Genomic DNA, 14,052 nt, shown 5'->3' with positions numbered 1-14,052 from the left:
ATATTCTTAATTAACAAGTATGACTCTTTAATGCTCAACTAAAAAAAGTCAGAGGGGTTTACACTTTAAAATATGTATACTCTAAAACTACCATTTATTACTTTCATTAAAATTTAATCACTATATTCCTTTATATGCAAATGTCAACATTCAGTGGCATTTTTAAGTAAAGAGAGTACTTTTTTAATTTGAGAAGTTATCAGTCAGCAGTCAGATCTAATCAAAGGACGTGAGTCCTTTACTAAGTACAGAAATAAATCACTGGTTAAAGTCATCTAAAACACACTCTTCCTTATCAGACTTTGACTCAGCATCTTCTCATCTTTTATGTGTACAGGAGTGTTGCTTGACTGAATGTGTGTGCAGCACGTATGGGCACTGCCTGTGGAGGTCAAGAAGACAATGTCAGACCCCTCGGAACAGGAGGGATAGAAGAGTACTAGGAAGAGGAGCCAATGCTCTTTACCGCTGGGCCATCATCTCTCCAGCTGACAATTATACTTACAGTCTAATTAGGAATACTGCTCAATATTTAATTGACATTGGTAAACTTATGAACCCCCTCAAACTACTTGCCAATGTGTGAAACTGTGTAGTTAGGGTTATGAAGTGTCATTTGGGGCACTCTATATGGTAAATTAGTGTCGGGTATCGTAGAGCCTCATGCATCTCGTGCATCGTAAAACTATACACTCTCCTAAGTTCCCACTGATAAGACACCGACAAAGGGAAACACAGGAGGAATCAGACACAGAGTATCTGCAATGGTTTTACTCCATGATTTACCGGCATGTTACTATTTGTGAACAGAGTGGTATTTTGGTCACCAGCTAAAAACCAGAAACAAACTGTCACTACAACAAATGCTTTTCTTTTCTGTTTTTCTCTGTTTTGGTGTGTGTGTGTGTATGTGTGTGTTGTTTTCAAATAGGGTTCCTCACTATGTACCCAAGATTGGCCTCAAACTCATGATCCTCCTGTCTCAGCCTCCAAATGTTGGGATTCTATGTGTGTGTGACTAGATATGGCAAACTAGATCCAAGTTACGGTAGTAGGTTGGAGCATTTTTAAAGAAGACTTATTTCCTTTTACTTTTCACATGTAAGTGTTTTGCCTGCTTATACATCTGTGTACCACATGTGTGCCAGGTGCCCTCAGAGGCTAGGAAGAGAGCATCGAGAACATCAGACCCTTAGAAGTGAAGTGACATATGTTTGTGAGTTGTCTTGCGGTTGCTGGGCACCAAACCGTGGTCCTCTGCAAGAGCAGTGAGTGTTTTAACTGCTCAGCCACTCTTTGCAGTCCCAATCAGAACACTGTAAAGACTATTCTCAGCTACATCATTCAATGTCTACCAATTAGAAATAAGCCTATTAAAAAAAAATGCATCTTCTGTGAGGTACTATGGTACACTTCTGTCATCTCAGCCACTCAGGAGACCAAGGCTGACTTAAGCATAGGAGGTTAAAGAGCCTGGTCAAGATAGTGAGACTGAATGTCAAAAAGATTTTAAAGAACCAGATAGAAAGAAAGAAAGAAAGAAAGAAAGAAAGAAAGAAAGAAAGAAAGAAAGAAAGAAAGAAAGAAAGGAAGAAAGAAAGAAAGGAAGAAAGAAGGGAGGGAGGGTGGGAGGGAGGGAGGGAGGGAGGGAGGGAGGGAGGGACGGAGGGAAGGAGGGAGGGAGGGAGGGAGGGAGGAAAGAGAGAAGAAATTATTTATAAGTATTTTCCCCAAACAACATTGTTGAAGTAATTGTAGGAAATGACGTCATACCTCATCTACTCCTACCAAATTAAGATAAATTCAGTCATCACTTACCAACTAGTCTGAATTATCTAACTACATGCATCATTTTATTGGGTGCAGTAGTAATCTATCACGGAAGCATTCCACTCTGAGTGTCATTACCTCCGAATTAGCATGTTCTGATTGTAACTTTTTGCATTCATCTTTGAGTTTTTCAGATTCTCTCTCACGTTCCAAAGTCATGTTATCCATTAGTGTCTGAACTTGGACCAGTTCCTTCTTTAGTACAGCAACATCTTCTATACCAGGTCTCTGAAGCTGTGAAACACACATTTTAATTAAATATTACAGTAAAAAAAAAAAACTAAAATAGTATACGTTTTAGAATAAGTCATTAAAAAGAGATCAAAATAAAAACAATCATTATTACCAATTTTTAGACTCTAAACCCAGAACACTGATCCCTGCCTCAATAAACCAACAGCCTCTTTCCATTCTGTTTAAGAGTAACATCAAGCTGCGCTCTCACAAATGCACAACTATCCTTAGCATTTCCCCGGCTTTGCTTTCCTTAACAAACTGTGTCTGGATCCTAACGACGACTTGATAGACAGTACATTCTTCGTATCCTGAGGAGGAGGCGATGAGACTGAGGAAGTGCTGAGCTCTGAGGGGAGCTCTTGCCTGGCAGGGAGCCAGGGGGTCCACACCTTGCAATGATACAGCAATAAAATTTTTTTTTTTTTTTGGTTTTTCGAGACAGGGTTTCTCTGTATAGCCCGGGCTGTCCTGGAACTCACTCTGTAGACCAGGCTGGCCTCGAACTCAGAAATCCGCCTGCCTCTGCCTCCCGAGTGCTGGGATTAAAGGCGTGCGCCACCACCGCCCGGCAATAAAATTTAAACAAGGAAGAAAAAGAGATCTTGTTGTAAGCTTGTTGAGGGTTTTCAGTACATTGCTTGTAATTCAGTCACTTAGTTCCGTGTTTATTGAGTGCTGCATAAATAAAGATGTCAAAGATAGGTTTAAGGCTGGAAAGCCTAAGGACACTATTGAACCATGGTACCTACTGACAAATACTGTCATCAAAGAAGATGACTTGAATTTTATGTTTGTAAAATTTAAAATAAAATTTCATTCCAATTGGAGGCAATCCTAAAAGCAGATGCATTGTAAAACTGAGGTGTAAAGAAATGTCTGCATGGTGGCACACACCTATGGCCCCAGCACTCCGGAAGCAGAGGTAAGAGCATCTCTATGAGTCAGAGGCCAGTCTTGTCTACATAGCAAGTTCTACGGTGGCCAAGGCTACATAGTGAGATCCTGTCTCAAAAGAGCAAATAAAATGTGTGGAAATGACAGCTTCAGAGATGTGGATATAGGAAATATTTAAAAACCAAAACAAAAAATTTATACTTAAACAGAAACAACAATAATATTAAAGGAGTTAAATGACTTATTTTTTATAACATCTTTTTTACTTTTAAAAACCATAGAGTATATATGTAGGTAGAAGGATATATGGAATTTTTTTATTGCCTCCAGTTTATTAAACTATTTTTAAAATATTTCTTCAGGTGGATATTCAACTCAAAACTTCATACATCCTGGACAAGTTCTCTGTCACTTAGCCATATGCCTGGTATCATATATATTTCATTTTAATTAGGACGATATACACTAACATAATGATGATAAATAAATTACCAGTTCAGTTTTCAGATCTTGAATTGCAGTTGTCTGTTTGTTTAATTCTTCTGTCAAATGTGTTACTTTTTGTTCAGCAGCTGCTCGGAGACTCTTTTCCTCATCATATTTTGACTTTATATCTAATTAAAAATAGCAATACATACATTAGTTTCATAGTATTAACCCTGAAGGCAGGTTTTATAAGCCTGTATATATTAACCTGTGTATTAAGTTATACACACTTAAGTCTAATTCACATTCCTTAAGTACCCATAACTATGCCCATAAAATGATGATCATGTCAAATTCTACCCAACAGTAGGCTACTTAACATTTTAATGTACATACATAAAACATTTTACCAAAGAGCACATAATTTAAAACAAAATACATTATAATTAATTGATTGCATAACCAAGTACTAAATGTCTAATATATTATACAATCAATTTATTTAAAATGTTACATTTTAATCATAAAACATATCAAAAGAGAAAATTTAACTTTAAATTTCAAGAAGAAAATACTAAAGAAAAAACAATGAAGGACAAACAAAATAATTTACACAGTAATTCATATTATTAAACTTCATTAATCACTTCCATAGTCTGCAACAAATGTTTTATTACACTTAAAATATTAGATAGTTTTCTAGGACATATAATGATGAAAGGGTAGTAAGAAATTTTTATTGACTAAAAAATTCAGATTCAATATACCTGCAATTTCAGTAGCAAGTTGGGCTGCTTTCTGTTCAAACAGATCTTTCATTTGCTTAATATTAAAATTTTCTGTCTGGGCTTCTTCTAGCTGTTGCTCTAAAGACTGGAGCTCTAGAAGAGAGCATAGCAGTGTGTTAAATGTAATGTCGGTTATATACACTAAGTTTGTATTTCTTATGTCATAATCGTGCAATAACAACTGATGTGAATCCATTCTCTATAAAGAGATTATTTTCACATTTCAAAATAGTGAGCATATTTGAATCAGTTAGGGTAAGTCACAATTTATAAATATGATTTATAAATAAAAATAATTAGAATGACCTCCAAATATCTATAAACACTGGTCTGGAATTTTAGTTTTGCTTTTTTTGTTTTGTTTTTGTTTTTTAATTGGATATTTTATTTACATTTCAGATGTTCTCCCCTTACCCCATTTGGCCCCCGCCTGGCCAGGAACTCCCTATCCCGTCCCCCCTTCCTCCTGCTTCTATGAGGATGTGCCCCCACCTACTCCCCCCACTTCCACCTTCCCACCCTTGAATTCCCCCACACACGGCATCCAGCCTTCATGGGACCAAGGATCTCCTCTCCCACCTATACCTGACAGGACCATCCTCCCTTGCATATACAGCTGGAGCCATGGGTCCCTCCCTAAGTGCTCCCAGGCTGGTGGTTTAGACCCTGGGGGCTCTACTTGGTTGGTATTGTTGCTCTCCTCATGGGGTCGCAAACCCTTTCAACTCCTTCAGTCTTCACTCTAACTCCTTGCTTTTTAAAAATTAAGGTCTTACTTTACAGCTAAGGTTAGATTAGAACTTGTGATTCTCTTTTTCAGCCTACTTGTGATAGTATTACAGACACATACCATCATACCCATTTTAAAATATATTATGTTGTTCAGAAACATTATAAAAGAAATTTAGAAATAACTAAGAACAACCATGGCCTTAAAACACATTAATTAAAATGTGCAGTCAGTGTCTGTCACTACTGCTTCATTCTGAGAGAAGTCCCTTAAATACAGCCTCTAATCTGAGCCTCATGTGGACTAGTCTCTGAGCATCCACCCACTCACCAGCAGCTACAAAGACGCTACTCCCATCATTTACTCCAAGAGCTACAGACAGACACATCATTCCCTAATAGAGACTTGAATTTTCTTTAAGCAATCATATTGTGGTAAGATTCTAGAAGTTTATTCGTAACTTCAGAATATAGTGAAGTAGATAACTGACTAAATTGTGACACAGGTAACTATCTAGACAGAATACAGAAACAATATTTTTACCATTTTACAAACATCATATATAAACATAAATAAAATTCCTTTTTCAAGTATTAAATTTTAAAAAGGATGATAAAAAAGAAAAATGAAAACAAAAATCTGTTTTTAATTACCTGCTGATGAATCAGTCACCAATCCATCAGATTTAGCCTCCTTAATTAAAACAAAACATAAATAAATGTGGTAAAAGGAGAAGAAAACACTATATAATTGTCATGTCTGTCAAGTTAAGTAACAGGATTTGGGTAAGGATAGAATCTGATGGTTCTCCTCCATTCATATCTGTAAGGTGTCATTAGATGGCTAGCATCACCACACTGCAGTCTGCCAGTCCAAGAACTTGTCTATGTTCGTATGAACCTCATAGTGTCATGCAACAGGTGACATCCACAACTCCATATATCCAGCCATAAAGTAATAACAGCACTTCCCGTCCCCAGAATGCAACATCAGCGCTTATCACACTGTGCACAAGCTCCCGGCACCAACAGGTTTAGTCGTAGCATGCAGCACTCAGTTGTCTATTCCTCCAAGACCAATAGCTCAAGCTGTGTCAGGGTCACACTCCTTTAGCCTCACCTTTCAAATCTTACCCACCACCACCTACAGTGCACCCTATCAGTAAGTGATCCTTGTTACACAGCACTCTGTGGAAAGCATCACTCTCAAGAAACCACTTAGAAAGGTACACCTTAAATTTTAATGAGATTTTACTTAGCATGAGAGACTGATTCTGCTAGAGTTGAGAAATTATTAATGGACTGTAATAATTGTGGCATTCTCTAAGTTGTTCATGTAACTCATCTATTAAGTGTATTCTCGGTGAAATTTGTTCACTGTAGTCTCTCCTTTAAGCACTGAGAATTTAAAGGGAAATAAGTAGCAATAAATAAATATGTGATCTAAGAGATCATTACATTGATCATATCCTTACTGTAAGCATAAAAACACCTAAACTATTTGAAAATTAATACCCTTCTATATGCTATCAATATGACAATCAGAAAGGGTATTGTGTGAGGGTAGAGCAATGGTTAGACACTGGAACACAGGTCAGTAGGAAAGCACTAGCTTAGTACACAGGCCCCTGAGTTCTATACACAGCACTTCAAACTTTTTCATTAATTAAAGATAATTTTTTAAATTAACAATCATTAATCAGCTCAAAAAGAGAAATAAAGGGCTGACAAGATGGCTCAGTGGGTAACTGTACTTGTCACTAGGATCTGAACTCACCTCCCAGGGCCAAAAAAGGAAATCTATTCTCACAAGCTGTTGACTGACCTCTATATGCACGAAGGTACTCACATATATGTGTACACACACACACACACACACACATAAATATACACATGCATTCATGTGCAATAAATATGTGAAACACAGATATACTTTAATCCATAAAACACCAGGCATGCCTTTATTCTCAGCAGAGGCAGAGGCAAAGGCAGGCAGACCTCTGAGAGTTTAAAGCTAGCTTGGTGTACATAGTGACTTCCAGGGTAGTCAAGGCTATGTAGAGATACCTTGTCTCACCAAAAAAAAAAAACCCAAAAAACAAACAAAAAAAAAAACTGAAGGAGGAGGAGGAGGAAGCCGAGGAGGAAGAAGAAGAGGAAGAAGAGGAGGAAGAGGAGGAAAAGGAGGAGGAGGAGGAGGAAAAAGAGGAGGAGGAAGAAGAGGAGGAAGAGGAGGAGGAGGAAGAAGAGGAGGAGGAAGAGGAAAAAGAGGAGGAGGAGGAGGAAGAGGAGGAGGAAGAAGAGGAGGAAGAGAAGGAGGAAGAGGAGGAAGAAGAGGAGGAGGAAGAGAAAAAAGAGGAGGAGGAGGAAGAAGAGGAGGAAGAGAAGGAGGAAGAGGAAGAGGAGGAAGAGGAGGAGGAGGAGGAGGAGGAGACAATCACCACCACCATATCTTTTAGGGTTAAAGTCATCCAGGCACTGGGAAAAAAAATTAATAATTCTTTCACATATTATAATATTTTAAGGAGTTAAGTCCATGTCAAAGAATAAAGAATTTCCCAATAAACCAGATTTTTAAAAATTTCATGACACACTGGATTTAGACATATTGATAGCTAAAAATGATATTTAAAATGTATTTGCTTCTAAACAGAGAATTATTGCAAACATAAGTTATAATTTACACTATAGAGATTTATTTATGAAATCTGACATGCTGGTACATGCCTATAATCCCAGGTCTTGGAAGGACATTTTCAAGAAGGTCTTGTTATTAGAAGAAATGGCAATTCCATTGTTACTGCCCTTAAAGAGTTTTCAGTGAGATGAGATGTGGAAGTAGAGGCCTATATTTTGTATTGAGCCTCAATTTTTTAATCCATTTAAGTATACTGCCAGAAAAATAGAATAACATAAGCTTGATGTTTTAAAAACTGGTAACTGATACTCTTTTAAAGCAATGTATACAGATGATAGTAGATAGATAGAGAGAGAGAGATAGATAGACGATATAGATGATAGACAGATAGATAGACAGACAGACAGCTGGTTGATAGACAGCCTGATTTTTAACTGTGTGTATGAACAAGCATATGTGTGTAGGAGGCCAGAAGAGGGCATTGGATCCCCGGGAACTGGAGTTATCTGCATCTGTGAGCTGCCTGATGTGGATGCAGGGAATTGACACTGGGACCTCTGCAAATGCAGCAAGCACACTTAACTACTGAGCCGCCGCTCCAGCCCTCTCACCCCTTTTTGAGACAAGGTCTTGGTATGCAGCCTAGGGTAGGGTGTCTTTGAAATCATATTTTCTGGTCTTTGTCTTCCAAGTGCCTGGGATTATAAACATACTATCACACCTGACATAGCAAATTCTTAATGAAACAAGTTTAAGAAGCTTTCCTTCCCATATTTGCTTACAAATTCATTAAAATTATACAGACTATTTAATAGGCTGTTACACAAAAAATAAATTAAGAAGGTATCCATATCAAGTTCCTTACAAGGGTATAATGCTTAACTTTCAACAATGAAAATAAACAACTAATGAACATGCTTCAAGGATTTAAAATGCGATTACTTGCTGCTGTAGCCCTTGGTATTTCTCTAATTCTTTCTTTAATTCTTCTGAGTACCATTTTTCTTCCTGATAAGAAAGATTTTAATTAGTACATTTTAAACCAGTTTTTAATATGAAACTGAAAATAAACAGGCATTAGCATATTCATTCTTACCTTAAGTGAGGCCTGTAGGTCTTGGACCTCTTGTCTGAGTAGTGTTATATCATCTCTAAAGATGCATGAGGAGAGAGGAAGAGTTCTTTTAATTTATGAGCTTAGCAAGTGATAATTAGTAACTATTAATGTTATAGCTTTCTCAATTATTTTAAAAACACTGAATGTTTTCTGCATAAAAGCCTTTAGAAAAATAATTTCAGTCTTAAATGCACTTGGTTCACAAACAAAAACAATTCTCAAGAAACTAATCAGATAACTGACTGTCAAGTGCCTAGAACAGAAACAAAGTATTTTCTATTAATTTATCAACAATAATCATGAATGACTTCCTAACATAGCTATGTAAAATCGGAAGCTGCCAGCAGAACTATAAATGTGAATAACCTGCCCCGCCCGGTCACTCTCCCCTTCATTCACTTGACTGAATAACACTGGTTTGTCTGTGCTCCTTGGATGTGATATGGTGACTCGTCTCCATTCTGAGTCTCATCCAAGACTCAGACCGACAAGAAGGTAAACAGACAGGCTAGGGAGGAAGACCATGCTAAATGAGGATAGATTTAAATTAAGTAGTATGAAAACAGTACAATTTTCAGAAAGTAATTAATGTTGACATAATAATTACATCATATGTGCATTCCATGACAGCATCACATTTCAAACTAGCATACTGTACCGTGTCAAAGCAAGACTGGCCTCTCCACCATGACCCGAGTCATTACCAGCATCATGAACTGCCTGATAGTGCTTGAAAAGTTCATCAGCAGAGCCAAGAGATTTCATACACTGGGGACATATGAAACCCTATAAAAAGGGGAACGAAAAGGTGTGAAACTATTTAATCTTCAAGAACAACACTTACCATCTATGAAATATGGCCAAATTTCATACTTACACCATAATGCTATTAAATAAACTGTAATTTATAATGATAAGCCACAATTCTAAAATCAAGCAAAGGTATTTATGTCACTATTAATTCTGCTTAAAGTATACAAAACATATGAAAACACGTTAGGTTGCATCAAATTAATGGCTGAAGAAATGAATAAGACATCAGTTAGTTTGTGGTTTTTTTCTTTTGTGAGATAGAGTCTCACTATGCAGCCTTGGATGTCCAAGAACTCACTATGTAAATCAGGATGGTTTTGAACTCACAGAGCTCCACCAGCCTCTGCCTTCTGAGCACTGGGATTAAAGGTGCGTGACACGATACCTAGCTAATCTAGATTAGTTGAAAACATTTTCCATAACAATTTTTTTCTCAGTAACACTTGTTCTAATCTATTTCATAGGAATATTTAAAAAGGTAAGATGATGAAATGATTTTGTCACCAAAGGAAAAAATCAAGACCATAAGTGTCTCACACAAAGCTCTATTAGCTAAGTGTTGTACTCAGAAAATACCTAGCTGAGTGATGGTGCACACGTGTGATTCAGCAACCCGGAAAGAGAGGCAGAGGGATCAGAAGGTTAAAGGCATCCTCGCTACATAGTGACCAACACTGACTGGGTATATGAGACCCTGCTTCAAAACAAATAAGCAAACACATAAATAGTTGCTCGCCTAAGGCAAATATAATAAAAGCCCCAAGCTAATGAAAAGCCTAATAAAACATAAAGACCTGATAATCCCAGAACTAGTGTATGATTTAAGACTATTATTGATAATGCTGTTAAGCATGCTGCTATAATTCCATGTTTTCTGTGTTTCGGGTTACAATTCAGGACTGAATCATAAAATCAGCATACTTGACTATAAATTTAACATTCCACGGAATACATTAGAGGTTATTTTACTAATAGTAAACAACATTTTATTACATTTTTTGATCAATGAAAAAAAATATTTATTAGAGTATGTCATCAAAAATATTTGAGAAGCACCCTTACAAATTAACTGTTAGAGGTATCTAGAATAATGAAAATTTTTCTATTGGATTCATACTATGTACCACATATTTGCTGTACACAATCTGATTTAAAGCTCATGCCTATTTATTGTTACAACCCATATTTTATAGAACAGGAAGCTCAGAAAAGCTAAATGACTTTCCTGAAGTCACCAATGACTAAGATTTGCTAGGTGAATCTCATGTTTCCAGAATATTTTATTATCTCTTGAGTTTGCTGACTTAAAAGTGACTTCCTTAAAACAGGTCTCCTTATCTTCTAGCTACCCAGTGACTTTATTCAAAAGGTATCTATTATCATCTGAGTATAGTAATAATGATGATAATGATAGCTCTGTGAAAGACACAAATTTTAAAATACAGTCCCAAACCACAAAGAAAGAAGACTGATGATACACAGGAAAAGTTTGTTTGTTTGTTTGTTTGTTTGTTTTGGTGGAATGGACTCAATGATTAACCGAATGGCATTAAATTGACCACTGTATAGCTAGCTAACTACAAACGGTATTAGCAAGTCAAAGGCTATAAGAACTCCTTTGCTGGTGGTCTGATGGTCCTCTAAAAATTATCTGTTTGAGAGGTATATGAGTTGTAAGTAGCATTCAAAGTATTGCATTTTATTTCAGCATAATTGATTAATATACAAAAGAAATCTCACTAACTTTTAGTCTCTTACATTTTTGCATTCAAAATTTCTATGAAGTCAGGCAGTGCTGGCTCATGCCTTTAATCACAGCACTCAAGAGGCAGAGGCAGGTGGATCTCTGAGTTTAAGGCCAGCCTGGTCTACAGAATAAGTTCCTGGACAGCCAGGGCTACACAAAGAAATCCTGTCTTGAAACAAAGCAAAGCAAAACCTTTCCATGAATAATAATTCCCCACACTTTGCACATCCACATACTCCTCACCAAGAGCTCTAAGGATGCCTTACTCCAAATCTTTACTTTTACAAACTACCAGAACATGTCAATTCTGAAACCACTCCCCGCCCCCACCAACCCAGCCTACCCTTCCCTCTAGACTTTAAGAACAAGCCCTCCATACAATTGATTTTGCAGGGGTATGTCCTATACCCAAAATATTTGTTTATTAAAACAATATAGTACTAGAAGTTCTAGCCAGAGCAATTAAACAACAAAAGGAGATCAGAGGGATTCAAATTGAGAAAGAAGTCAATATATCACTATTAGTGGATGATAAGATAATAATACATAAGCGACCCCAAAAATTCTACCAGAGAACTCCTACAGCTGATAAACAACTTCAACTTGGTTGGTAATGGTTGGTAAAGATGTTTACCCAATCTGTGGGTTGCCATTTTTTCCTGTTGACAGTGTCCTTTGCTTTACAGAAGCTTCTCGATTTTATGAGATCCCATTTGTCAATAGTTGAACTTAGAGCCTGAGCCATTGGTGTTCTGTTATAAAATTGACTAACAAATCAGTAGCCTTCCTCTACTCAAAGGATAAATGGGTTGAGAAAGAAATTATAGAAGGGACACCGTTCACAATAGTCACAAATAATAGAAAATATCTTGGAGTAACTCTAACCAAGCAAGTGAAAGATCTATATAACAAGAACTTCAAGTCTCTTAAGAAAGAGATCAAAGACCTCAGAAATGGAGCGATCTCCCATGCTATGGATCAGCAGGATTAAGATAGTAAAAATGGCCATTCTACCAAAAGCAGTCTACAGATTCAATGCAATCTCCATCAAAATTCCAACTCAACTCTTCACAGAGATAGAAAGAGCAATTCTCAAATTCATCTGGAATAACAAAAAACCCAGTACTGAAAAAGGTATTTAATCCCTGATTTACCCTGAATAAAATGCATGCATTCACATCCACCATAAAAAATAATGTAGTTTGGACAAGCAAGAACCTTACTTCACTCAGAACCGTTTGGATTCCTCCCAGTCCCAGGCTCAGCCATCCCCTTCCAACACAGCGCATGGAACTCCATTCTCAACTCCCTCCAGTCCCCAGCAGTGTTTGGGTACACAGGAGACTGAGAACCACAGCATCCATCCCAGATCTCACAGGCTGGGACTCCTATTACAGACTATGTTCTGCCTCACAAGTAGCTTGCTGGCAGTGCTCTGGCACCCTAGCAGTGAGGCAGACATGCAGCTGTCCCAGTATGCTCTCCTTGACCCTTCTGCCACATTTGTTCCCTAGTATAGAATAATGCAAGTGGTTTCAGCTATCACTTGCATGCTAATCCAAATATCAAACCAATACTATGCAGGGCAGTTCTGATCTATACATGCAAGAACATATATCCCTATCTACATCCCATAGGTGTTTTACAAACAGTAAATCCAAGCCTTAACTTGTTTCCCAAACTTCTTTTCACTAACTTTTTTTTTAAGGGTTTTTTTTTCCCCAAGACAGGGTTTCTCTGTATAGCCCTGGCTGTCCTGGAACTCACTCTGTAGACCAGGCTAGCCTCAAATTCAGAAATCCACCTGCCTCTGCCTCCCAAGTGCTGGAATTAAAGGCGTGTGCCACCACTGCCCGGCAACTTTCACCTTTCAACATGAACTATAAACTTAAGAATTGCGAACGACTCTTCAACCTCATTGGCAATTAAGACAGCACATCTAAGCATTCTTCCTTTCTGTCTTCTTCCCACCCTCCCTGCAGCGTCTCTTCTTCAGTTACTATCTATTGTACTGTAAAATGTAATAACATTCCAAAGTGTTCCTATACCTAGCCTACTTTCTTCTAACTAATGGATGTTCCACATAGCTGCCAGAAGCATCTTCCTAAAACAGACTCTTTGCTATTCTTCACCAATCTTTATCATCCACATGACACACAAGTTCTTCATGGCCATTCTGCTAATGAACCATGCAATCTGACGTCCAAACCCCTCTAAATCAATCCCACTTACTTTAACAATAGTAGCAAGCCTGTGTCCCAGAATATAAGGTGCTCTCTGTGCCTTTACATACACTGCTTTATGTCCTTCCAGAACACCATTAACTTGTCAAGTTCTTTGATTCTAACAATATATTAGATGTTTTTATCTCTATGACCCTATACATGTATATATTTATAAATATATACACATATATACACACATACATATACATATATATGAAATATATGAAATTCTATACTGTATATATGAAATTCTATACTGTATATTTATTCATTAAAATGTAAGGTTGGCAATAAAGAACTTGGTTGAACAGTAGGCCATTAATAACTTGCAAACAATAAAAGCTTCCAAAAGCAAAATGAGTAAAATGATAATCTCTGAACATGGAAAACTAAAAAGATTTTTTAAATTTCTACTCTTTTCCTTGGGTATTGATGTAAAAACAATGAATCACCTAGTTAAGTATGATAGCACATACTATTATCCTAACACTTGAGAGGCAGACACAGGAAAATTGTGAGTTCAAGCCCAGCTTAGGCTATAAGACCTTGCCGCCTGCCTCTCTCTCTCTCTCTCTCTCTCTCTCTCTCTCTCTCTCTCTCTCTCTCTC

The 14,052-nt window shown here is 37.2% G+C and overlaps 1 protein-coding gene across 2 annotated transcripts in view; it reads right to left on the bottom strand.

Annotated features, from left to right (window-relative positions):
• The window catches only part of Eea1 (early endosome antigen 1), a 116,017-nt gene that overhangs the window by 57,030 nt on the left and 44,935 nt on the right, over positions 1 to 14,052 (bottom strand). The window contains exons 3-9 of one of the 2 annotated variants that reach the window (XM_028783097.1): positions 9,318 to 9,445; positions 8,639 to 8,693; positions 8,485 to 8,550; positions 5,559 to 5,598; positions 4,155 to 4,268; positions 3,454 to 3,575; positions 1,909 to 2,064 (exon numbers count right to left, since the gene is read on the bottom strand). In XM_028783097.1, coding sequence (XP_028638930.1) covers positions 1,909 to 2,064; positions 3,454 to 3,575; positions 4,155 to 4,268; positions 5,559 to 5,598; positions 8,485 to 8,550; positions 8,639 to 8,693; positions 9,318 to 9,445 — 681 coding nt within the window. The remainder of the gene's footprint in view (positions 1 to 1,908; positions 2,065 to 3,453; positions 3,576 to 4,154; positions 4,269 to 5,558; positions 5,599 to 8,484; positions 8,551 to 8,638; positions 8,694 to 9,317; positions 9,446 to 14,052) is intronic. The other variant, XM_028783099.1, reaches the window with a different exon arrangement.

This window comes from Grammomys surdaster, unplaced genomic scaffold (assembly GCF_004785775.1).
Source record: "Grammomys surdaster isolate TR1022 unplaced genomic scaffold, NIH_TR_1.0 958, whole genome shotgun sequence".
In the NCBI taxonomy this organism is placed as follows: domain Eukaryota; kingdom Metazoa; phylum Chordata; class Mammalia; order Rodentia; family Muridae; genus Grammomys; species Grammomys surdaster.
This window is presented reverse-complemented; position numbering and strand designations above follow the sequence as displayed.